The sequence below is a fragment of the Corythoichthys intestinalis genome, chromosome 1, assembly GCF_030265065.1.
Source record: "Corythoichthys intestinalis isolate RoL2023-P3 chromosome 1, ASM3026506v1, whole genome shotgun sequence".
Taxonomy (NCBI): domain Eukaryota; kingdom Metazoa; phylum Chordata; class Actinopteri; order Syngnathiformes; family Syngnathidae; genus Corythoichthys; species Corythoichthys intestinalis.
The window spans coordinates 42,208,418-42,233,252 of record NC_080395.1 but is presented as its reverse complement, the minus strand read 5'-3'; the positions used below and the strand labels follow the sequence as shown (position 1 = coordinate 42,233,252).

General features: G+C 38.3%; 2 protein-coding genes across 3 annotated transcripts in view; both read left to right on the top strand.

Moving 5' to 3' along the window:
• The first annotated feature begins 13 nt into the window (after window positions 1-13).
• On the top strand, window positions 14-12,203 carry got2b (glutamic-oxaloacetic transaminase 2b, mitochondrial). The gene is made up of 10 exons (XM_057853097.1): window positions 14-183; window positions 4,226-4,382; window positions 4,460-4,588; window positions 4,660-4,719; window positions 4,827-4,988; window positions 8,167-8,271; window positions 8,436-8,586; window positions 9,786-9,951; window positions 10,028-10,178; window positions 11,038-12,203. Exons 1-10 carry the CDS (start codon window positions 101-103, stop codon window positions 11,158-11,160), a joined length of 1,287 nt encoding a protein of 428 aa, XP_057709080.1. The 5' UTR covers window positions 14-100; the 3' UTR covers window positions 11,161-12,203.
• A 6,660-nt stretch (window positions 12,204-18,863) lies between these two features.
• Window positions 18,864-24,835, top strand: part of slc38a7 (solute carrier family 38 member 7) — a 30,705-nt gene continuing 24,733 nt past the window's right edge. Inside the window, exons 1-3 of one of the 2 annotated variants that reach the window (XM_057849662.1) lie at window positions 18,864-18,951; window positions 19,308-19,341; window positions 24,137-24,553. In XM_057849662.1, the coding sequence (XP_057705645.1) occupies window positions 24,299-24,553 (255 nt within the window). In that variant the 5' untranslated portion in view covers window positions 18,864-18,951; window positions 19,308-19,341; window positions 24,137-24,298. Of the gene's footprint in view, window positions 18,952-19,307; window positions 19,342-19,378; window positions 24,554-24,835 lie in introns of those variants that run through there. The other variant, XM_057849668.1, reaches the window with a different exon arrangement.

The following is a 24,835-nucleotide window of genomic DNA, read 5'->3' as shown; positions in this document are numbered from 1 at the left end:
TTTAAACATGTGATATCTACGCTCCAACGTCCCGCCGTGGCCGTGACTGCCCTTCATCCGTCCACATCCTACTAGGCTCGACTCCCACAAGCACGCAAAAATGGCCCTGCTCAAGTCCAACAAAGTGTTCGTCTGTTTGGGAAACATGACCCCTTCTCTCGGGGTTTTGTCTGCCCGTAACAGGTAAAATCGGCATTATCTTACAATGCTAGCCGCAGCCGTCCGACCAATCCATAAACTGTGAAAGTTGTTGCTAATGTCGGCCAGGTAAATATTACTACCTAAAGGGCATCTACAAAAGCTTGCTTTCTCTCTGGAGCTAATGTTAGCCGCGTAAACTGGCCTGCTACGTTACTGCAGGTAGGGGTCATTGGGTGACAGCAGGCCTAGGCGTCGGAATTGTGAGCTTGTTAGCGGCTATTGCTTATGGGAAAGCTTCCTGGAAGCACGAATCTCACCTGTTGTTGCATTTTGGGATTTAAATGCACTAATGCACCGAATGAAAATCACGCTATCCTCATTACCACCTCGCGTAAAGCTGATTCGCATGGATAAGTCATTTAAATATAATACTTTATAGCTAAATTAAAGAGACAAGATGGGGAAATGACTAATTGTTGCAGTCTGGTGTGATTTTAGTTGTTCAAAAATAGTTGTTTTTCTAAATTGTTTATCATACAGTGACAGATTACAGCGAAGGAAAATCCCTTGTATTTCAGATAACGACGTGCCGTTGTTGGTAAATACGGGCGACCTGATTGGCTGCTTTGGGTTACTTGCTGCTGTTGATTGGTCCAATTCTAGAGGCGTCGTTCAGGATAGAATTGGCGCATTTAGTGTCAAATTGTCAATCGTTAATGCGTGTTTTTTTTTTTTTTTTTTTTTAATTTAACGTGTTGATGTATTTGATATGTATATTTATTACTGTATATCGATATAATGATCTTTTGATCTTTGCTTTCATTCTCTTGTCGAATAATGTATTGCATATTGTATATGGCGGAAAACACTTAGGTGACTTGAAGTTCTGCTCTGAGACCCCCAATTTAGCCAACTTCCAAAATTGTCCGATATGCATGTGTGAAACATCATTGGAAAGGTTAAAATCTCAACTTTCTGGGGGGGGGGGGGGATTTGAACAGGAGGGCATTTAAAAACAAAAATTAAGCAGCAAAACCCTATCTGGAGGTGAGAGCACGGAGAGCTGAATTACAGACGCCATGACTTTAACAAGATACTATCGCGTACTTACATCTTTTCGATCCAAAAATTCCATGTAGCATGTATCACTGAGTAGAGGTGTGCAAAATTTCCGATTCTTAGATTATTCGCGATTCGGCCGTGGAAGATTCGAGAACGATTCACAAACATCCAAATTCCGATTATTGAAATATGCCAAGTAAAGCGGAAGTACAACACACTCAGCGCGCCGCGCGGTCAATGAGCAACGGAGCGAGAGTAGCTAAACATCATGCTTCTCATTACCCGGCCCCTCGGGTAATGCCAATGCTCAACTCACGGCTCTAGCTCAACTCATGCCACGAGATAAAAAAACACAACAACATACCTGAAGCTGCTACAAAAGTACGTCATCCACATAATGTTACGGTAGATATCATTTATATAAGACTAGATTCACTACGGTAGCGGTAGCGTTTGCAGCACATCTACAAAAAGCTAGATGCAGACGTAGTAAACGGCCGCCATCTTAAAGCAGTACACTTCTCTGCAAGACTTGAATCTATCTTTAAAATAGTTTTAAAACTTTCACATGTCGAAAGTTGACAAAAGGGAAATTATGGATTAACGGGAGCAATTTTAACAACTTTAACGGTTGATTCACAAGATTAAATTAATTGAATGTAGTTTAAAGCTGCTGATACAGAATGGGGACTGGAGTTTTTTATTTACTGTTATTTTTGTATATTTGTTTACTGCTATATGTTAACTTGATACTGAAATAGTAGTTTGGTTTAGCCTGAGAGTATTTTTGAACAATTTTGGAACAAATGTACAAAATATTAAAAAAAAAAAAAAAAAAAAAAAAAGGGGGGGGGGGGGTGCATCAATAATCGTTTTAGAATCGAATCGGACCATCTGAATCGTAATCGTAATCGAATCATTAGGTGCCCAAAGATTCCCAGCTCTATCACTGAGTGTCAAGACACAGCTGTGAATGGCCACAGCTGGATTTTGGGGGGATTTTATGGGTGAAACGTGGTAATATAACAAGGGTTGCAATGCAGAAATCCCAGACATCAAGGAGTGGTTGAGATTTTCTTTTTCATATATTTACCCTATTAAGCGTTTTTTTTTTTTTTTTTTTCAAAATTTTCTTTAAATTTTTTATTTATCATCTAACATATCGGAGAAAATGCAACAGTAACAAAAAAAAAAACATCATCTAACATGTCGGAGAAAATGCAACAGTAACAACAACAAAAAAAAAATACAATTAAGCGATATGAGGTAGATATCCGTGACTTTTTTTACAGACGCCATTTTTTTTCATTGTGACATCATTTGTTTAAAAGTTTAAAATATGTGAGTGAATAATTTTTAAAGTCATTTGTTTAAAAGTTTAAAATATGTGAGTGAATAATTTTTAAAATCGTTTTTTTGTTTAAAAAAAAAAAACGAAATATGAGACATCAATTAATGATTCTAAGCTAAAAACAACAGACGTTTTGAATAATAATATAATTAATTACCTCCGTTTTATGGCTGGGTTGAAACAAAAGCGGTTGCACGACATCTGTAAATGTGGGTTTTCAGGGTAAAACAGACAAATTAAAAATAGTTCGGGGGCTTCATGCGCCATGAATCTGCTATGGCAGCATATAGACATATTGTTCTATCAAACACAACAGTTGTTTTGGCTTAAAATACAGCAGTTTCTTTTAAAGAGGAGTGCAAGAGCAGAAACTGCTTTTTCAGTGTTGTCTGTGTTTTCCGCCATATAATATATTTTACACTCCTACATATTTACTTTAGTCTGTGTTTCCATCTTAAGTTAAAAAAAAAAAAAAAAAAAAAAAACCTTTAAAAAAAATATATCCTTTTCTCAATCAGATTACTCTTTTCATCATTGTTATAATTATCATTATTCTTATTTTTGGATGTTTGTTCCAAGAAATGACTCCATGGCGGCCTTTGGTCTATTGATCCCTGATAACTTGTCTGTTCATAAGTTGAAGTTCAGATGTTTAAAGGTTGTATTTCCATTTGAACTATAATGCATCTCTTGAAATGTGTTATCTATCTTCCGTCCAAAATACCTTTGACTACGAAACTGAAGGCACTGACAAAATATGTAACAGCTGCCCAGATTGAGCTAGATGTTTATATCGTTAACCCTTTATAGGTCAAGTGACTCTTTTGGGTAGTTAAAAACAAAACAAATAAAAGAAATGAAGCCCATAAAGACCTGGCTTCCACATATGTGGACGACACATTTTGGGCCATGTAGGCCAAAACATTGTAACATTTGGTAAACAAAATCCGTTGCCCACAGATGTGGACGCCAGGTGTATTTGTAGTCATGGATTTTTTAATGACATAATACTATTATAAAGGAAGATATTAGTAAAAATAAAACAAATAAAAATGAATAACACTTTATATGCTCATATTCTTGTGCTGTCAATGGCATCCAACGAGTTAAATGAGTGCCTTATAGTTAATGTACTTTAAATAAGATTCTATGGCCCACAATTTAATGATTGAACGTAAATATTTTGGTCATTTATTATTATAAGTTGATGCTTGGAGACTATTGGCCTTTTCAGAGATTTCAAACCTAATTTTAGCTGCAAAGTTAAGAGGGTTTAGAAAGCAGAAGAAACCCGAGACTAGTGGTAGCCTCTGTCTCGTCAACATGAAACTCTACATCTTGTTAACAAGAAATATGACCTGATGTACATTTAATCAAGTGTATTTAAACAGCAGTTGTCTGGCTTCACTATTAGAACATCACAGGAGGAAAATAAGTGTGACCATGATAGAATTCTTGTCATCTTACGCCCATAGCTCACGTGCTGTTCATGTGCTTTTTCATCAGCGTGGTCTCCTAAGATCACATGCTTGGTTAATCTCAAGCATTACAGGTCACACAATTATTACATCAGCGTGACCACAGTGTGACATAAAGCCCTCAAATACTTACATTGGGACCTTTTACTCTTCATTAGTGCTCCTGTTCATAATGGATGGCTTGTCTTGGCAGCTCGTGGTGGGGAGGGGTGCAGATGGGCCCCCCTGATCCCATCCTTGGGGTGACCGAAGCCTTCAAGAGGGACACCAACCCCAAGAAGATGAACCTTGGTGTGGGAGCCTACAGGGATGACCAGGGCAAGCCCTTCGTACTCAGCTGCGTTCGCAAGGTAAGACAAATGCGTGTTGAGGCTGCACATATTTCTTTCCATTCATTTCTAAAATGGCTTTCTATCATATCCTTCAGGCAGAGGCCTTGATTGCAGCTAAACAGCTGGACAAGGAATATCTTCCAATTGGTGGTTTGGGAGATTTTGCCAAAGCGTGTGCCCAACTTGCTCTTGGAGATGATAATGAGGTCTTAAAGAGTGGCAGGGTAAGTTGGTGTGTCTGTGCTAATCCACAACAGAGTAAGTCCACAGTTGTAATGTTGTCATCCCCCGACAGAGCATCACTGTGCAGACCATCTCAGGAACTGGATCGCTGCGCATTGGAGCAAACTTTTTGGTAACACACACCTACTAGTATATAATGGGTCCTTTCGGCCAAGTAATAAGACAAGGCTGGATTTTGTCATTTTCTCACTGTTTTTTTTAATTTCTTCTCTGGTCCAGTCTCGGTTCCACGCAGGCCCTCGTGATGTGTACTTGCCCAAGCCTTCCTGGGGTAACCACACACCCATCTTCAGAGACGCTGGCATGCAGCTCAAAGCATACCGCTACTATGACCCCTCCACATGTGGCTTTGATTTCAGCGGCGCTTTGGAGGACATCTCTGTAAGAATTGAGCAATTGTTTGGGCGGTCCATTTGAGGAAAATATTTTTAAGACACGAGAAACTGCTAGTTGACTGTTTTTTTCATTTAAGTATTTGTGGTGTGGATGCACCGATACCAGTATCAGTGCCCATCTATGCTGTACTACCTTCAGTAAAAATAGTAATATTTACTGTATTTACACTTTTTACATAGTGCCTTCTGGTGTTCACCCGTAGACACAATTTAACTGGAATGTGTTGAATTACAGGCAAGCTATAATGTAAGAGTGCAGCAATAATGTTTTAAAACAAAAAAAAAACAAATTGCAGTTGGATGTTTAATTGTCAGTGATGACAAGTAAATTCTATATGATTATTTCAGTAAAGCATATGCTGCTTTCAAGAAAAGGAGTTGTTTTTAGAAATATTTGATCAAAAATATAACATAGGGGTGAGAGGCATGAATTACGATTAAATAATAACAAAACATTTTAACTGATTAAAAATTTGATGTGCCAGTTACGTTCCAAACATGGAAGACGTGTCTGACATTAGTACACATTAGCTCATCTAACAGCTACTGAAAATGGGGAAATCCAATTTAATAAGCCCATTTCATCTAAAAAATACACTGATAAAAATGTGGGCTTTTGCAAACACTCATAGTGTACTAGTCTTTACATAAATCACTTATTTTTTGCTAAGGTTACTTGAGTTTTAGGCCTCTCAAATACCCATTAATTTTTCCGATTCTTCTACCAGAAGACAAAAGATGTGCACGCTATGTTTTTTTTTTGCCTTCTTTTAAACATTTAGATGTTAAAATGGTCCTAAAATTGTACTTTAAATTCTGATAATTTTTAATTGCCCAGATATTTGTGTTTTTTTTCTTTTTTAAATATAAATATCTTTACCTTAATTTTCAGACTATAAGCCGAACCAGACTACAAACTGCACCCACAAAATTTCCCAAGATAACAATATTTGTTCACATATCAGCTCGCTGGGTGCTAAACATCCATATGTAAGCCACACTGTCCTCTAAACCGCGGGGTTCAACGCCAGGGTGAAAAATAGTGGCCTATAGTCTGAAAATTACAGTAATTGCATTTTCCCAGCGTTTACCATTTGATCATTTAGCCGCTAAAATCCATTCGGTTAAAAAAAAAAAAGCTTTGGGGACAAGTATTTCTACACAATTAAAATGCAACTAATCAAGATGAAATAATTGCAAAGTATGTCATTAATTACAAAGCATGTAATTAATTACACATTTCTAATCCGAGTCCCAGCATCACAATTTTCAAGATTCTGTGTTCAGGACTCAAGTGCAAGTACTTGTGGGCTTACTCATACTTGGTATCATCTTGGTGCATTCCTAATTGTAAATAAAAGAGTCCATGCGTAAACAAACAACAAAGCAACACTAGGTAATTTTTCAACCTTTATAAAATATTTTCATAACATTTGTGATTAGGAGTTGGAACCTCTTGGTACCTCATGATACGATATGATTTGCGATACAAAGCTCACGATGATCTGAGGATATGGCGATACAACGATTTTTGGTACATTGGTCACGAAATTCTTTTAGGATATTCTACAAAAAACTAATAAACTGAAAAACAAGCTTCTGCTGTGAATTTGAATGAGTTTATCACTAGTAGACGTTCAATCGGTTTGAAGTGGGAGGGTGGTAGCGAATGAACAAATTAATTCGCTGCCCATCCCCCCCACTTCAAACGGATTGAACGTCTATGGCCGTCAGTGGCAGCCAATGCCAGGCAATGAGTAATTTTGGGCATTTTAAGGTCATTTACCTGTTGATTTTCAGTTACTTCCTGTTGATTTTGGGGTATTTTATGGGTCACTTGCTGTTTATTTTGCATTACAGAACAGGAAGTGACCTGGGAATCACCCAAATGAATAGACAGTGACTCAAACTCAACATGACCTGCAAATGCCATAAAATGAAAAGCAAGTGACCTGTAAATGCCCCTAAAATCGGACCGAATGACTGTGAATGCTCTGGTTTTGAATGAATGAACGTTCCCAGTCTTAATGGATTGGGCGTTGAGCACCGTCAATGGTAGTCTTTTTTTTTTTTTAAATTGACACTTCTTCAAAACGATATCTTGATTCTTGACAGGAGCATATCGATAACGTTTTGGGATACAAAGTATCACGATATATCAGTATTTTGATATTTTGTCACCCCTATTTGTGATATGTCGACTGACAACTAGTTTAATGAGTTATTTAGTGAGCTAATTAGTTTAATTAGTTCTCTTTTATAACATGAGGGGGTCAGTATTGCTTTCACCAGCACTAATTAACTTTAAGGAGGGTGGCAGGAACCCTGCCACACACAAAAAACTACAAATGTGCTGACTGCTTTACGGCATACGTCACTTTCCCCATTCATTATAAAAACGAAAGTCGATGCGAACGCTTTCGCACAAATTCTGCACAGATGGCAGAGCAACAAAAGAGACAAAGAGTTTTGTCTGAGGTGGGGAAAAAAAGAGAGGCTACTAGGATGTACAGAATAAACATTGGCCTGGCTTTCACTCGTTGGCGTGACGCGCGCCCCCCCCCCCCCCGAACGCATCAGCGCTGACGAGTTTGGTGGGGTGGTGGGGGTTAGCCACACGGTTGCTAACCGTCATATGCTATTGTTTAGCCACAACTGGATTAATTACCATATTACTATTCATGCTTCACACAGCCGCTGGAAACAGGAAAGTTGTTTAATCCATATGCAGGCGACTGGGAGATTGATTTTTGATTGCTTGATGATTTTACGACACCGTGCGGGTGCGCGCTGGTCCTCGGGGAAAACGCAGTCTTCCTTAAGGCAAAACACTACAGCTTTTGTCCACAGGCGTCACTAAAATCGACCAAAACTGGAAACTTACCAAGTGTTGCTTTAAGCAATATTTAATCATATTACGGCATCTTATCTAATATCTTACATTACTCATTTGATTTGCCATTTGTTGAATTTGAATATGTGTGGATTATTTTTCTTTGTGCTTTGTTGTTTTGCATTGTTCTGAAAAGAAGTTGCAAAATGTTTAAATTAGATGTGTTTATAGCTTCACGTTAAAAACAAAATAATGAAAAACAAACCGCTTTCAGCTTCGTGATCTAAAGTCTCACCAATCAATATTATTTTGTTCCTTTATTTCCTTGCAGAAAATCCCAGAGCAGAGTGTGATCTTATTACATGCCTGTGCCCATAACCCCACCGGTGTGGACCCCAGGACCGAGCAGTGGAAAGAGATATCTGACATTGTGAAGGTGCGTCTTCATTCTATCATTGAACAGCCACACTGATTTCCCAATCAGCATTTGTGATGGTTCCAAAGGCAGCGTAGATTACCACACTATTGACTTTTACTGCCTCCTCTTCTATGTGTCTCCTCCCTTGTACGGTTTTCCTCTCCTTCTTTCTCGCCTTGCAGAAGCGAAACTTGCTGGTGTTCTTCGATATGGCATACCAGGGCTTCGCAAGTGGAGACATTGACCGCGACGCCTGGGCTGTGCGGTACTTTATCGAGCAGGGCCACAACATCGTGTTGTCCCAGTCCTTCGCTAAGAACATGGGGCTCTATGGTCAGTCTTAATGCACTATATAGCAAGGTTTCCCAAAGTACAGTGATGGCATTTATGTGGCTATACTAGGCATGTGCCGGTATGATATTCTGACGGTATGATATTCATAAGCCAAAATATCAGTTTCATGGTTTCACGATATTGCAATTACAGCTCGAAAATGTGTTACTATGAGATATCTGGGTTTACAAAAAAAAAAATCCTTTGAACAGGATTTTTATTTTTCAAAACATATTGGCAATTTAGAACATAAGTACAGTATAATGTTACGTTAAAAAAAAATATATATATATATATATATATATATATATATTCTAAATAAAAATGAAATAAATGCAGTCCTTTTGGTGGGACTAAACCCACAGCCACAGCTCAACATTTTTACCTTCAGAACAAAAATAATTGAATTATTTTCCATGAAAAGCACATGTGTATGACACGCATCATATTTATATTATACACACACTCTTTCTCAACACAGACAGTTGCCAGAGAGAGAAAAAGACCACTGCTGGACACACTAAACACGCTGGAGTTAAGCTTTTTAGCTGGTGGGAAACGTTCATGACAATGTTTACTAACCTTTAATTTTTTATAAATGCAAATTCATATTGGAGGTATTTCCTCCTCAGCAACCATCATCTGCAAACGTTTTAAATGTTGGTTGGCACTCCTTCCTCTAAACCGCGTCAGTCTGTAACGTTTCTGTAGCCGAAGTATTCCCATACCAGCAATTTCGTTTTCTTCGATGGGGAAAAAGTTCAGGAGTCTAACCTCCTCCAGCCATCGTGTTGCACAGCTGACTTACTGACACTGAGCAACAACCGGTGGAGGGAGGGTTGAGCCTTAAAGCTGCAAGCGAGAGATTTCTCCATGCATTTATCTGACATAAAAAAATAGCTAATACTTTAGGGACGGTGTGACGGAAAACTTTTGCGGTTTTGAAACCCTGACGTTTTCATATCACAGTATACCTTGAAACCGGTAATCGGCACATGTCTAGGCTATACAGTCAAAATTCAGAGTATTATTAGATTCCAGAGTTTTGAAACTTCACGTGATAAAGATAAACTGAGATCAGTTGTAGTTATTAGAAGCAATCAAACCTATCTCAGCAAAAATTGCATTCTCTTTGCATTCCCGTTATTATGTATAATTGAAGTCAAAAGTGTGTCATAAAAGTGATCTTGTATTTACAGGTGAGCGTGTGGGAGGTTTCACTATAGTTTGTAAGGACAGTGAGGAGGCAAAGAGGGTGGAATCTCAACTCAAGATCCTGATTCGGCCCATTTACTCCAACCCGCCAATGAATGGCGCGAGAATTGCTACAACGATTCTTACCACGCCAGATCTGCGTGCACTTTGGTAAAAGTTGTTATGTTATCATGGAGAAATCACATGATGCAATTCCCCGATTGTGTTTCTTCTGATTCTTCTGCAGGCTAGAGGAAGTTCACGGAATGGCCAATCGCATCATCAAGATGAGAGAACAGTTGGAGGCCGGCCTGAAAAAGAATGGCTCCACCCACAATTGGCAGCATGTCATCGACCAGATCGGCATGTTCTGCTTCACTGGCCTGAAACCTGAACAGGTATACTCAGACGGGATTTTTTCAAATAAATGATGTTTTAGCGCCATTGATGACGATAGATGTCCAACCATTTTGACTGGGAGAGGTTGGTAGCGATCAAATGGATTGGACATCTATCATCGTCAAAGGCAGCCAATGTGTTCTTAACCCTTTCAGGGACAGTGGTCACTACATTGGGCATCTACTCAGAAGTTATCATTACTATTTTACTATTATATTATTACTTTAACTCATGCACTGCGAGCCAAGGTAGTTGGTAAAAGAGGTAAATTCATATTGAAAACTCGTATTGACAGCAGTAGACGGTAATCCATTTCAACAGGAAGGGGTTGGAAGTTATCGTCAATTGCAGCCAAAGAGTTAAGCTATGTGATATCACAAGAGATTTATAAAACAAAAATAAATTCCCAGAGCAAAATATACATCATTTACGGATATATTTGTCTGTCTTCTTTTTCATCAGTTTATTACAATTCATTAAAAAAAAAAAAAAAAAAATTCGATTGATTTTTTAAAAAAATTATTTTGAATATTTTTTTTTAGTACTCATGGCTTTTTTTATTTGCATTTTAATTTTTTGTATTTATCACTATTTAACTTTTCCCCGAAGTCAATCCTTCAATTAATTAACTTATTTTATGTAAAATTATTATTCCAAATACGTGCAGGCTAGCCTAAAACTAAAATTGGATGTCAACGGGGGAGCCACAAAATATTGTCCCATGGGCCGCAATTGGCTCCTGGGCTTCAGGTTTGAGACCGATGTCCTGTATGAATGTAATAAAAAAACAATTAAGGAGGGGGGGGGGGGGAATCATAATTTGTGCCTCTTTCTCCCAAACCAAATATTTTCTTTCAGGTTGAGCGCATAACGAAAGAGTTTTCCGTGTACATGACTAAGGATGGCAGAATCTCAATGGCAGGCGTATCCTCCGGGAATGTGGAATACCTGGCTGAGGCGATCCATGCCGTTTCAAAGTAGAATGAACAACGCTAGGAGAGGAGCAACACCCAGGCGGCGAAGTTGAAGATTTGATACGTGACTTGATCTCTTCTGATCATTTCTAAGTATACAGTTAGGCATTTTATCAGACTTTGTCACGCTACTGTCCAACTTGTTGCAGGTAAAATGGTTTACTTTTTGGGGGGATTTATTTTGGTTCCAAAACAATGTAATTAAACAACAGCCCATTTTGCTACATTGATCACTTTAAGATGACTGAGATATATAGTAAAGCTTTTGTCAAAATGTATTTATTGTGTGGAACAAACTTGACTGCTGTTTTGCTTTTGACACACTCACTTTACCATCAGGGTAATAGTTAGACAATAGCACGTGTAAATGTCGTCTTTTTGTGTTGCACTTTATTCAAAGAAAAGCACTGGGACTTTTGAGATTACGCTGGCACTCTTTTTTTTCTTTTTTTTTTTTTTTTTTTTTGGTGGGGGGGAATAATCCAGGGTCTGATTAGTTCGTCACCCGACCTAATCAGCTTTTAGGTAGTTTTATGTTTCGTCACGCTTCTGCATTTAAATGATCTTGCGCAGTCTTAGTAGTTTTTACTTTTGAGTGTTGTCGTTTGCAGAGCAGCAGTTTCTCAGTCATGTCATTTCATCCCTTATATTTGTCACGCAAGACAAAATACTAATTGAGCTCGATACATTAATAAATGGGTGGTGTATGATTGACACAGAGAGGGTTTTTCGGTTTCTCATTGTCACATTTATATAATAGCATTCAATATGGGTGCAGGGTTCTCGAGGCTTTAAGAAAGATAAAAATGTCAGTTGGTTCATTAACATTTGAGCGTTGAGGGTATTCGAATGTGAAACGTTACATTTGCCTCTGTATTCTGCATAGTCAAACATTGCTCATGTGAATTTCAGAACAATAAAAAAATATATATATGTAGAGTAATTCTGTTCTTGTCTTTATTCTACTTTGGTAAGTAATGTACAGTTAATAGTCCAACAGGCAGAATGATTTTTAAGTGGTACTAGGTGATGATACAACAAGTTCTAATTCCTTTTTTAACTACCGTTGCACTAAATTGTCTTACTTTAAGCTGCTGGATTTCGAACATTCTCAAACGGCTTTTCATTGTTTTCTAGCAAGGTTCAATGCAGTTCACGTTGCCAAAAGTGACACTTGTGGGGAAAAAAATGTTACCAATTAGCTCTACTTGTACTCATTTATTGGAAAAATAAAGTAGAAGTACATGGATATCGAATAAATGCTCTGTGTACTACATTATTTTGTTTCTTGTAATTCTGCTTTTCAACTAGATAACCAGATAAACTGAAGATAGCCAAGGTAATACCAATGTTCAAAACTTGGAACAAGCATTCCTTTACGAATTATTGATCGATATCTTTATTACCTCAATTTTTAAAAAATACTTGAAAAACTTTTTAAAAATTAGACTCGTTTCTAGAAAAACACAACACCCTTGCTGAAAATCAGTATGGGTTTAGGTCAACCAGGTCAACAACTCTGGCAATAATAGAAGCAATGGAATCAATAACAGATGCCATAGATCATAAGAAATATGCTGTGGAGTATTGATAGATCTATAGAACGCATTTGACCCAATTAATCATGACATATTCTTTAATAAACTCCAATGATATGGCATTAGAGGAATAGTGCTTGAATGGGTAAAAAATTATTTTAGGGGGAGGGAGCAGTTTGTCAAATTGGGTGATAATTCCTCATCATGCTTGATGTCCCCCAGGGGTCAGTGATAGGCCCCAAATTCTTTCTTTTGTATATAAATGATATGTGCAAGGTTTCCAAGCTATTGCAGTTTGTTATTTGCTGATGACATGAATATTTTTCCATTAGGGGATAACATATTTCAATTGCAGGAGGAAATAATAATAGAAGTGAACACATTAAAAATATGGTTCATTAATAATAAATTATCATTAAATTTAGAGAAGACAAAAATAACATTATTTGGAAACTAATAAGGATGCACAGTTGAAGATAATAGTAGCTGGGATATAAATTGAGAGTACATAAAATCATGTTTTTGGGGGGTATATATTGAAGAAAAATGTAACTGGAAACAACATCAAATATATACAGGGCAAAATCTCACGGAACATTGCAATTATTAATAAAGCAAAGAGGTTTATTAGATTTCAAATCACTCCACACTCTGTATGATTCACTAGTCTCTCCTTACTTGCCATACAGTGCCGAGGTATGGGGCAGTAATTACAAAACTTAGCTATATTCAGTAGATGTACTACAGAAAAGGGCATTACGGATCATTCACAAAGCTGGTTATCAGGATCATACAAACACAGTGTTTTTTTTTTAAGTCAAAATTGCTCAAGTTTTCTGATATCGTGCAATACCAAACAGCACAAACAATGCCCAAAGCTAAACAAAATTTATTACCTCAAAATATATATAATATATATATTGGGACTTCAAAGTACCCAGATTTCGGACGACAAGGAAAAGTTTTTGCGTATCAGTATGTGGAGTAAGACTACTGAAGAAATTTAGTGTGAATTTAAAAGAGTGTACAAATATGGGACAATTTAAGAAACTGTATCAAGATATGATTCTCAAAAAATATAAGGATGAGGGAGATATGGAAAACAACTAGGGTGTTGTGATTATTGTGATATGGGATATTGGGGTTATTTACTTATTTATGTTGTCTGGACTGATTTATCGACAGGGCTTTTGTGACATTTGTGTATAGGTAACATGTAAGATTATATGGTGGGATTGCATATGTGTTAAATAAGAATGTATATGGCAGAAAACACTCAGGTGAAAAATGTTTTGAAACAGCAAAACCCTATCTGGAGGTGAGAGCACGTGAGAGCAGAATTAGACGCCATGACTTTAACGAGATATTATCGCGTACTTACCTTGTTTCGATCCAAAAACTCCATGTAGCATGCATCACTGAGTGTCAAGACACAGCTGTGAATGGGCGCAGATGGATCTTTTTGGGATTTTATGGGTGAAACATGGTAATATAACAAGGGTCGCGATGCAGAAATCGCAGACATTATGGAGTGGCTGAGATGTTGTTTTTCATATAAAACGCTTCATTTTAAATGTTTTTTTTTTTTTAATTCTTCTTTGTTTGGATCGATTATTTATCATCTAAAATATTGGGGAAAATGCGACAAACGAAAGAAATACAATTAAGCGATAGTTATGAGGTAGATATCCGTGATTTTTTTTTTTTTACAGACGCCATTTTTTTTCATTGCGGCATTTTTGTTTAAAAGTTTAAAATATGTGAGTGAATAATTTTTGAAAATCGTTTTTTTTTTTTTTTTTTTTTTTAAATATGAGACATCAATTAATGTTTCAAAATGTAAGCTAAAAACGACAGACATTTTGAATAATTAATTAATTACCTTCGTTTTATGGCTGGGTTGAAACACAAGTGGTTGCGCGAAGTCTGTAAACGGGGGTTTTCAGGGCAAAACGAACAAATTAAAAATAATTCGGGGGCTTAATGCGACATGAATCTGCTATTGCAGCATATAGACATATTGTTCTATCAAACACAACAGTTGTTTTGGCTTAAAATACAGCAGTTTCTTTTAAAGAGGAGTGCAAGAGCAGAAACTGCTTTTTCAGTCTTGTCTGTGCTTCCGCCATATGTTTAAATGTAAGAACTGGAACTGATATGTCAGTCCTTAAGGACAAGGGGTGGGAGTAAATAAGTTTTACTTCTTCTCACTCCTTTTCGAATACTCATATTTTGTTCTTTTCTTTTGATTATTGTCACCGATTATTGGTACCTATGTAGGGTGACCAAACGTCCTCTTTTGCCCGGACAAGTCCTACTTTCACGTAGTGTCCTCGTGGTCCGGGCGGGTTATATAAATTCATAAAAATGTCCGGTTTTTATGATTTTTTGATTTTTCACGGGACCAATTTGAAGAGAATCCCTCAGACCGCTGGGTGGCAGCAGTTGACATGGCTCCTACGAGAATGGAGGGAAGTAGTAGTTCTTCTTGTTTTTGTTGGCAGTTTACCCCTATCATTAGGCATTACCGCCATCTACTGGGTTGACGATTTGGCCACAATACCTGAAGTTTTTTTTTTTTTTTTTTAATGATAAATACGTATATAATGGCAACTGTTGACTTCTGTCGGAGCTTTGACTGTAAAATCCCGTTTGGTGTCGCATCGGCGCGCTGCCGATGATTGTAAACTTTTATAGCAAAGTTTGATTTTTGCCTCAGCTAGCTATCAGTAAGCTAAACCGCGCTAGGCATTATGGGAAACGTAGTTTTGAACTGCTACGTTTGGAAACGTGCTGATTGAATAGTTTGTCAGTTAATTTTGGTTTTTGTTTGTGTGCAATCTAGAACATTGAGAACATCAATTGAATGGGAATAACAATTTGCAATTTGTCAAGGACAATTGTGGTGATAGTAATTTATAAAAATGTTTAGTTGGCACATAGCCTACTGTGTGTATGTGTATTGGCTGGACTACATTTGTATGGGTCTGCATTATATATATATATATATATATATATATATATATATATATATATATATATATATATATATATATATATATATATATATACACAGTGCCTTGCAAAAGTATTCGGCCCCCTTGAATCTTGCAACCTTTCGCCACATTTCAGGCTTCAAACATAAAGATATGAAATTTAATTTTTTTGTCAAGAATCAACAACAAGTGGGACACAATCGTGAAGTGGAACAACATTTATTGGATAATTTAAACTTTTTTAACAAATAAAAAACTGAAAAGTGGGGCGTGCAATATTATTCGGCTCCTTTACTTTCAGTGCAGCAAACTCACTCCAAAAGTTCAGTGAGGATCTCTGAATGATCCAATGTTGTCCTAAATGACCAATGATGATAAATAGAATCCACCTGTGTGTAATCGAGTCTCCGTATAAATGCACCTGCTCTGTGATAGTCTCAGGGTTCTGTTTAAAGTGCAGAGAGCATTATGAAAACCAAGGAACACACCAGGCAGGTCCGAGATACTGTTGTGGAGAAGTTTAAAGCCGGATTTGGATACAAAAAGATTTCCCAAGCTTTAAACATCTCAAGGAGCACTGTGCAAGCCATCATATTGAAATGGAAGGAGCATCAGACCGCTGCAAATCTACCAAGACCCGGCCGTCCTTCCAAACTTTCTTCTCAAACAAGGAGAAAACTGATCAGAGATGCAGCCAAGAGGCCCATGATCACTCTGGATGAACTGCAGAGATCTACAGCTGAGGTGGGAGAGTCTGTCCATAGGACAACAATCAGTCGTACACTGCACAAATCTGGCCTTTATGGAAGAGTGGCAAGAAGAAAGCCATTTCTCAAAGATATCCATAAAAAGTCTCGTTTAAAGTTTGCCACAAGCCACCTGGGAGACACACCAAACATGTGGAAGAAGGTGCTCTGGTCAGATGAAACCAAAATTGAACTTTTTGGCCACAATGCAAAACGATATGTTTGGCGTAAAAGCAACACAGCTCATCACCCTGAACACACCATCCCCACTGTCAAACATGGTGGTGGCAGCATCATGTTTTTCTGTTTTGCTTTTCTTCAGCAGGGACAGGGAAGATGGTTAAAATTGACGGGAAGATGGATGCAGCCAAATACAGGAACATTCTGGAAGAAAACCTGTTGGGATCTGCACAAGACCTGAGACTGGGACAGAGATTTATCTTCCAACAGGACAATGATCCAAAAGATAAAGCCAAATCTACAATGGAATGGTTCAAAAATAAACGTATCCAGGTGTTAGAATGGCCAAGTCAAAGTCCAGACCTGAATCCAATCGAGAATCTGTGGAAAGAGCTGAAGACTGCTGTTCACAAACACTCTCCATCCAACCTCACTGAGCTCGAGCTGTTTTGCAAGGAAGAATGGGCAAGAATGTCAGTCTCTCGATGTGCAAAACTGATAGAAACATACCCCAAGCGACTTGCAGCTGTAATTGGAGCAAAAGGTGGCGCTACAAAGTATTAACACAAGGGGGCCGAATAATATTGCACGCCCCACTTTTCAGTTTTTTATTTGTTAAAAAAGTTTAAATTATCCAATAAATTTTGTTCCACTTCACGATTGTGTCCCACTTGTTGTTGATTCTTGACAAAAAATTAAAATTTTATATCTTTATGTTTGAAGCCTGAAATGTGGCGAAAGGTTGCAAGGTTCAAGGGGGCCGAATACTTTTGCAAGGCACTGTGTATATATATATATATATATATATATATTGAAGGAGAAACGATATCGTCATCGCACACGCCATATAATTGTTTGCATTAGTCTAACACATATATAGTCTAACACATACATACGGTACAGGTTTTCGTAGGCACCGTCTAACTGTTTGCATGAGGCTAACACACGTAATATAATTAATCAGGAAATAGTATCATTTTCATATTTACGGTAGGACTACACTACTAATATAAAATAAATAGCACACCATAGTTTAATGAGAAGAAATAGAAGAGATACACAATGCCGTCTTATCACAAGAGTCACGCACCAACTCGGGTAATCTGCTCTCCCAGCAAACTCCAAGGACAAAGCGCTTTGTCCTAAAACAAGTACAACCAGCCCGGACAGCAAAGTTGATAGCGGGCGTCCCAATCCGCGCACGAACCTAAGCCGCCCAAAACCGGCCACAGCGGGGATGGCCCAAAAGCAACGCCCAGAAACGCCTTCGACAAGACCCGCGTCAGCAAAGACTTCAAAAAGACTGGACACTGAGATAGGACAGATTTCTTCTGCTCGGAAACATGTAGCCTTGTTTTGGATCCAGAATTGTCCCTCCGTCGTCTGTTTTTGCCTTGTTTTTTACCACTGTCGACGAATAAATTGTCAACCTGTTTTCGGCGAGTGTTCTTCAAGCTTTTGAAACATGGAGTCAGTGTGCAAAGGGTTAACACAGGAACGCGCGGAGTTTAGCTTCCTCCTGGCCTGTCTCTTCGGGGGCGTCGAGCGGCGGAGCACATTTCCGTTCTGTTGCCGGCCTCCCCGTGCAGTTTGGGCTGGGAGGACTAAATTCCTTCAGTTGGCGACCCTACGTGATGGTTTGACGACGTGATAGACCCAAACGACGGAGGGGATGGACGAACGGCTGCGGAAGAGTCAACTGGAGCCCTTTTAGGTGCACCGCTAAAAGCCGAAAAGGTAAAAAGACGTTTTGTCATAATTTAAGGCGGGTGAAAGTTGACTTGAAGCGGCCTTCGACCATTTTGTGTTTTGTCTAGCGGTGAATGTTGCATTCTGGCATATGGGGAATTAGTTTGGTAACAGTAGTCTTAACACTAGCGGTTTGGGCTGGGAGGACTAAATTCCTTCAAATATATATATATATGTATATATATATATATATATATATTTTTTTTTTTTTATTTAAGTCATTATTTATTTATTTTCAAACTGCATTTTTCCATCCAGAGGTAGGGGGCACACTTTAAATATATTAAAGTGATATAGGCATCTTTGAGTGAACTTCGAGTAAAATTCAAGTATCTTGAGGCCGGGCTGAGGCTGGGCTGAGTGTCCTCTTTTTTAGAAATCAAAATATGGTCACCCTATACCTATGTATTGAATATTCGAAATAAACAAGTTCAATCAATCAATCAAAACTAAATACTGTACTACATTTCCCACAATCCCGCAGTCACGTGATTACGCATCACGTGCCCCTCAGTCATGTATGAGGGTGCCAATTCCAAAACAGTCAGTTTGTCTAGGTGAGCGCAGAGGAGGCTCCTGAATGACGAAGGTATTATTTCATACTTCTTCTAATTTTCTATCCTTGATCGTCAGTGGAAAGGTTTAGAAATGAACAGAACAATAATTGTTTCATGCCTATTTTCCTGTGAATTCATGTAAAGTCAACAATGAAGCTAGGTCAGCTAACTAGTGTTGATTGAAAAACAGCAGTTTGACTGCACTGACAAGCTACGCGTTGTTTACAGAACGCTAATGACATTATTATGCATTGTTATCCCAATTATACGCTGATCGAATCACTGAGGAGATGACCTCAATGAATTCCACTCGTTTGAAAGTTTGTGAACAAGACTGCGGGTTTTGTCTTACTTGTCCAGTCTGACGACGTTTGCTTCTCCTCCACAGCCTCTGGAGAGAGGATAACCACCACCTTGTGGAGGTAAATATGTTGCTTTATACAATTTTTTTGTATATTTGCTCTAGGTATTTGTTTGTCATTATTGCGTTTAACAAAACTAGTGTATTTATCCCTGGGAAAAAATGTTCAGTAGCTCAGATTTTCACAACATATGTCTCAAATTCCTAAGTTGGAGGTCTTTTTTTGGCCAGTTGATATAAAATGCTCAAAATGAAAAGGTCCAGGGATTTTTTTTTTTTTTTTGGTGTTCCCTCCTATTTCAAATGCTGATGTACTTTACATTACAAACCTTCAAAATGTTTAAGGAACCTCAGTCTTGTAGGCTCCAATAAGCCACAATTGTTCTCTTTTACTAAAATATGTTATTAGAAACACATAAACTATTGCCATTGATTTAAAAATCTATAATATTTAGAGCTGTCCCGACTAGTCGATGTTGTCGACATCATCGATGACGTAAATGCGTCGACGGGCACAACATACCGACAGAGAATACATGCGGATAAAGTTGAGGATGGCGGACGCTCGCGATGCAGGCGGTGAAGGCGGCATAAAACCAAAAAAGCGAACCAGAGTGGCCAAAGCCTGGAATTATTTTAACGAAAATAAGGGGGGTGCCACTGTGTGTGGTCTTTGCAATGCTGCGCTCGCATACCACGGCAGCACGTCTGCCATGAAAGAACACTTGAAGTGCCGTCACCCAGGTGTGATTTTGGAAAACGACAACCAACAACGAGCTGGCAGGTCGTAAGTCCATTAGGGCTGCAGCTATCGATTATTTTAGTAGTCGATTAATCGATGAAGTAGTTAGCTCGAATAATCGAGTAATCGGATAAGGAATATGAAAAATTAAAATACCTGTGCTGAGCCTTAAACGGTATAATAAAAAAAAATATATATATACATATATATGAGGATCTATGTACAACAAAAGAACAATTAATTAACTTACATAGCAAAAGTCCGCTAGCTTAAATGCTATAAATCGATCTTACTGCCGCCTTCGACACCATTTCCCACACAATCCTTCTCGACCAACTCTCCTCTGTTGGTATCACCCACACACCCCTTTTCTGGTTCACTTCCTACCTGTCCAACCGCACACAATTCGTCAAATTCGGCCCCCATAAATCCAATTCCCTCCCTGTCTCTGCTGGCGTGCCCCAGGGTTCTGTCCTGGGGCTCCTCCTGTTTATCATTTACATTCTCCCCCTCTGTTCCATCTTCCGCAAACACAACATTCACTTCCACTGTTACGCAGATGATACCCAGCTCTACATCTCCTCTAAACCAACCGCCTCCCTCCCACCTTCCTCCCGCACCCTCTGCTTAGATGAAATTAACTCCTGGTTCTCCTCTAACTTCCTCCTTCTCGACAGCTCCAAAATAGAAGTCCTCCTAGTGGGAACCACCACAATGCTCTCTCATGTCCATAAGTTCTCTGTTACCATTAACAATGTACAGATCTATCCTTCGTCTCAGGTTAAGAGTCTGAGTGTCATCCCCGACAGCACGCTCTCCTTCCAGTCACATATCAACAGCATCACCAGATCAGCCTATTTCCGCCTTTGCAACATTTCTCGTCTCCTTCCTTCTCTCACCCGCCATACCACTTACACCCTGGTCTGTAATTTATTAAACCTCTCGGCTCAATTATTGCAACTCACTGCTCTTCGGTCTCCCTAACAAGTCCCTCCAGAAACTGCAGCTCCTCCAGAACTCAGCAGCACGCCTCATCACTCGAACCCCCGCAACACACCACATCACCCCCATCCTCCGTCAACTTCACTGGCCTCCCGTCAAACAAAGAATCAATTACAAGATCCTCATCATCACCTTCAAAACATTCCATGGCCTGGCCCCTCCCTACCTTTGCAATCTACTCCGTTTAAACAATCCAACCTGTCCACTTCGCTCTACCGCTATTCTCCCCCTCTCAGTCCCCCGTGTCCGCCTCTCCACCTTTGGTTCCAGAGCTTTTAGTCAGTGTGCCCCCCCAGCTCTGGAACTCCCTACCCCCTGATCTTCGCAGCATATCTACCCTATCACTTTTCAAATCAAGACTGAAAACACACCTGTTTACTCTTTCTTACCCACCATAACCCCTAGCTCAGTTATATCTTTACTTTTTATTGTACTTTTAATCTTTTATCCTTTTAATACCTTTTTTATCGTACTGTGATTCCATGTCTCTTGCAAAGCATCTTTGTGTGGTTTGAAAAGTGCTGTAGAAATAAAACGTATTATTATTATTATTATTGTTATAAAATGATAACTTTTTTTTTTTTACAATGCTCTTCATAAAAGGTTCAAACGCATATTCCCACAAAAAACAGCTAAATGTATCTATAAACGAAATTACGAATGCATTAAAAAACATGAGCTCAAACGAAAAAATTAGCTTTTGTTGGTCTTAACAGGGAGCAGTTGGATTTAGCCATGTGAAATGAGGCAGACCAGAGGGCAGTGTCTCCACCCTAATCAATAAAACTAAATGCAAACACTTTCAAAATAAACCATTACAACACCACTTTAATTAAACGAATACTCGAAGCAATAAAATTTAATTCAAATATTTTTTTCGAATCGAAGACTCGAGCTAATCGATTAATCGTTGCAGCACTAAAGTCCATACAACTCACTAACGTAACGACTTTTTTTTTTTTTTTTTGGATTGAAGTTGCCTTTATATGCGTCGCATCAACGTGCATCGTTAAGTTTTTTGACAATGACAATGATGATGGCCAAGAACATGAGGAGGTAATGCTGAGAAAGGAGATACAGATGTACACTGAACACATAAAAAAAGTCCTTCAGCCCACTGCAGTCGTGAAAGGACAGTGAAGAAAAGTTCGCAAACTTGGCTCTCCTGGCCAGATCATACCTGGCAGTGCCTGCAACTTGACCACCATCTGAGCGTCTTTTCACAGCTGCTGGGAACATTGTTTGTTACCAAAAAAAAAGGGGCAATCTTGATACCTGAGCATGTAGACATGCTCACCTACCTTCATTTTAACATTAGAACAATAAAGACAAAGCACATAAAGATTAAGAATTGTTTTGACTACTGTTGGAAAGGTAAAGTCACAGTGTTTCAGTTTACATTCTTTTTTCTTTTTTTTTTGCAGTAGTTAATGCCAGCAGCATTTGACCTCATTGTTTGTCATTTATTTTTGTTATTTATGTTTATTATTAATACGTTATTGAAGAATTTCAGTGTTCCAAAATGTTTTTTGTGAATTAATAAACGTCAACAAAAACTTCATTGCTAAATTAGTAGAATATATATATATAAATTAGATTAGTCGACTAATCGTAAAAATGGTCGGTTGACTAATTGGGAGAAAATTAGTCGTTTGGGACAGCCCTAAATATTATTAATATTTAGTACATGTTTTGACCTATGGAGGGCGCCATGTTTTATGCTTCTGCAATTCCTTGTATGCGGCGGACATCCAACACATGTGTGCACATCAGTGTTAAAAGCGACTGCTTACTATTTGTGTTTTTATTGAGTCTTTTATTACGCAAAAGGCTTTTTCCATGTGTTTCCGTCTCATACTTTTAAGCATTGCGTTTTCTTGTGGTAGCTTTAAAGCAGATTATTGATCTGTTGACCACATTAGTCACGTAGCATATTTAAACCACCCTTATTTACGTATTTTCTTAAGGCATCTTTGTATGTTCTGTATTTATGCATCTAAACAAAAACAAGCTGAAAGCGCACGGTAGAACTTTGGGTGTCAAATTCGCCTCTTGTAGACGTTTCGCCAATGTAGCACATTTTGGCAGAACACCTTTTTTTCCCCTACTCTCGTCACGTCTCATCCCGTCTTTCCTGTTCATTTTGCTTTTGCTGCTCGTTTTATGAAATATCGACATTGCTGTCATGCTCATTAATATTCCTGGGTTCAAATTGGAAGGGTTGGACAGATGACATGTTTATGTTGCTAGAGTCATACTCTGGAAGCCCGGCAGCGTAACCATGTGACAACACCGCCCTGCCACGTCAACAACAATGGCGACCTACTAGTTAAACTAATTTTACAAAGTGTATTAAAATGAAAACATCAATAGGGGGTTTCATATAATACTTATAACTCATAAAAACTATCTTTTAAGTACAACAGGTCTTTCAATCTGAGGTTCCCTTTAAAATATGCATTTGGAGTACTTTATTTGGAGTAGTTTAATTCAATCAAAATATCTATATATGTCTATACAGTATTGGACCTCTGCCACCACTACCGGCATAATAACCAGGCTCCGCTGCGAATACCAGAAATGATAATTGACAGGACCTGAAAATGTAGGGGAAAAAAAGACATAAAGCATGTATTTATTTATTTATTTTAAATCCCAAAACATTCTTGAATATGAGTTGATAAAAGTTCCACTAGTTGTCCATGGGACGACACAAAAAATAGCAAAGTATTGTAAATAATCCACATATATGCATGTGTCCACTCAATTTTATTATAATTTTTTTCGTATTTATTTTTAATGCCGTCTGCCAAATTATCAGGAAAAAGAAAAAAAATTCATTGGCGGCTCAACATTCGAGCGACTTGACTTGCGAGCTTTAACAGACACCTGCAGTTGTAGAACCAATTCTTTTTTTATTTGACCTGCAAGTAAATACATGACTTTATAGTACGAGTGTTTAACGGTATGGCAGAAAACTCGACTTACTTTAAAACAGTAGGTGTAATAATGTAGGTATTTGCGTTTGATTCGTAGTTACCCAGATTATTTTACTTTCATTTGAATTGTATGCTGTTGTTTGAGTCTAACTGTAAACTATATTTAATTCCAGATTACCAAATGGATCCACCAACTCACTAACATTAATTCTATGTAAACATTAGTGATCTCCTTACTCGGGTGGAAAACATTCTAAATTTATTTGTCCTTTTGCCCAAGCAATCAACATTCCTATTTTTGTAAAGCTGGATTCAAAGTTGGTGCCAATTAGCTCATGGCCATTAACAATGATATGGATGACTGGGGAGGAGTTGGCAGCAGTGACTCGGGGGAGCGAGCGTGGCTCTTGCAAAGCCCCAGCATGGAATCCACGCCGCAGCAAGAGTCGGAGAGGAGGCCGGGCGGCAATGTGTCATCTTTGGGAGCCGTAGTCATCGTGGTCAATGCGGCTTTGGGAGCCGGTTTGCTCAACTTCCCGGCAGCCTTTAATATGGCTGGGGGAGTGATGGCAGGAGTGATGCTTCAAATGGTGAGGCGCTAACAACAAGGCTTACTTTATTGTTTTCATGCAGCTCTATTTGATTTGGGAAAGGGTGAATTTTAATCAATTTTTATACTGGCAATTCATACATTCTTTAGATGCATTGCAATAAATAAGAAGAAAATTCCATTGATTTTAGTACCGGTAGTTCAATTTTTAAAAAGTGACTTTTGTGCATGTATTAGATTTGGTAAGTCTTTCCTTCATTTTATTATTTAATTTATAGTTTACTTTAGCTATTTTTATTATGTCTGTCCCTTTTTACTTTTT

Coding starts and splice junctions, on each gene's coding strand:
- got2b (XM_057853097.1), top strand. CDS start 101: ATGGCCCTGCTCAAGTCCAACAAAGTGTTCGTCTGTTTGGGAAACATG. Junction 4,989..8,166: donor GCGCTTTGGAGGACATCTCT/GTAAGAATTGAG, acceptor ATTTCCTTGCAG/AAAATCCCAGAGCAGAGTGT. Junction 10,179..11,037: donor CTGGCCTGAAACCTGAACAG/GTATACTCAGAC, acceptor ATTTTCTTTCAG/GTTGAGCGCATAACGAAAGA.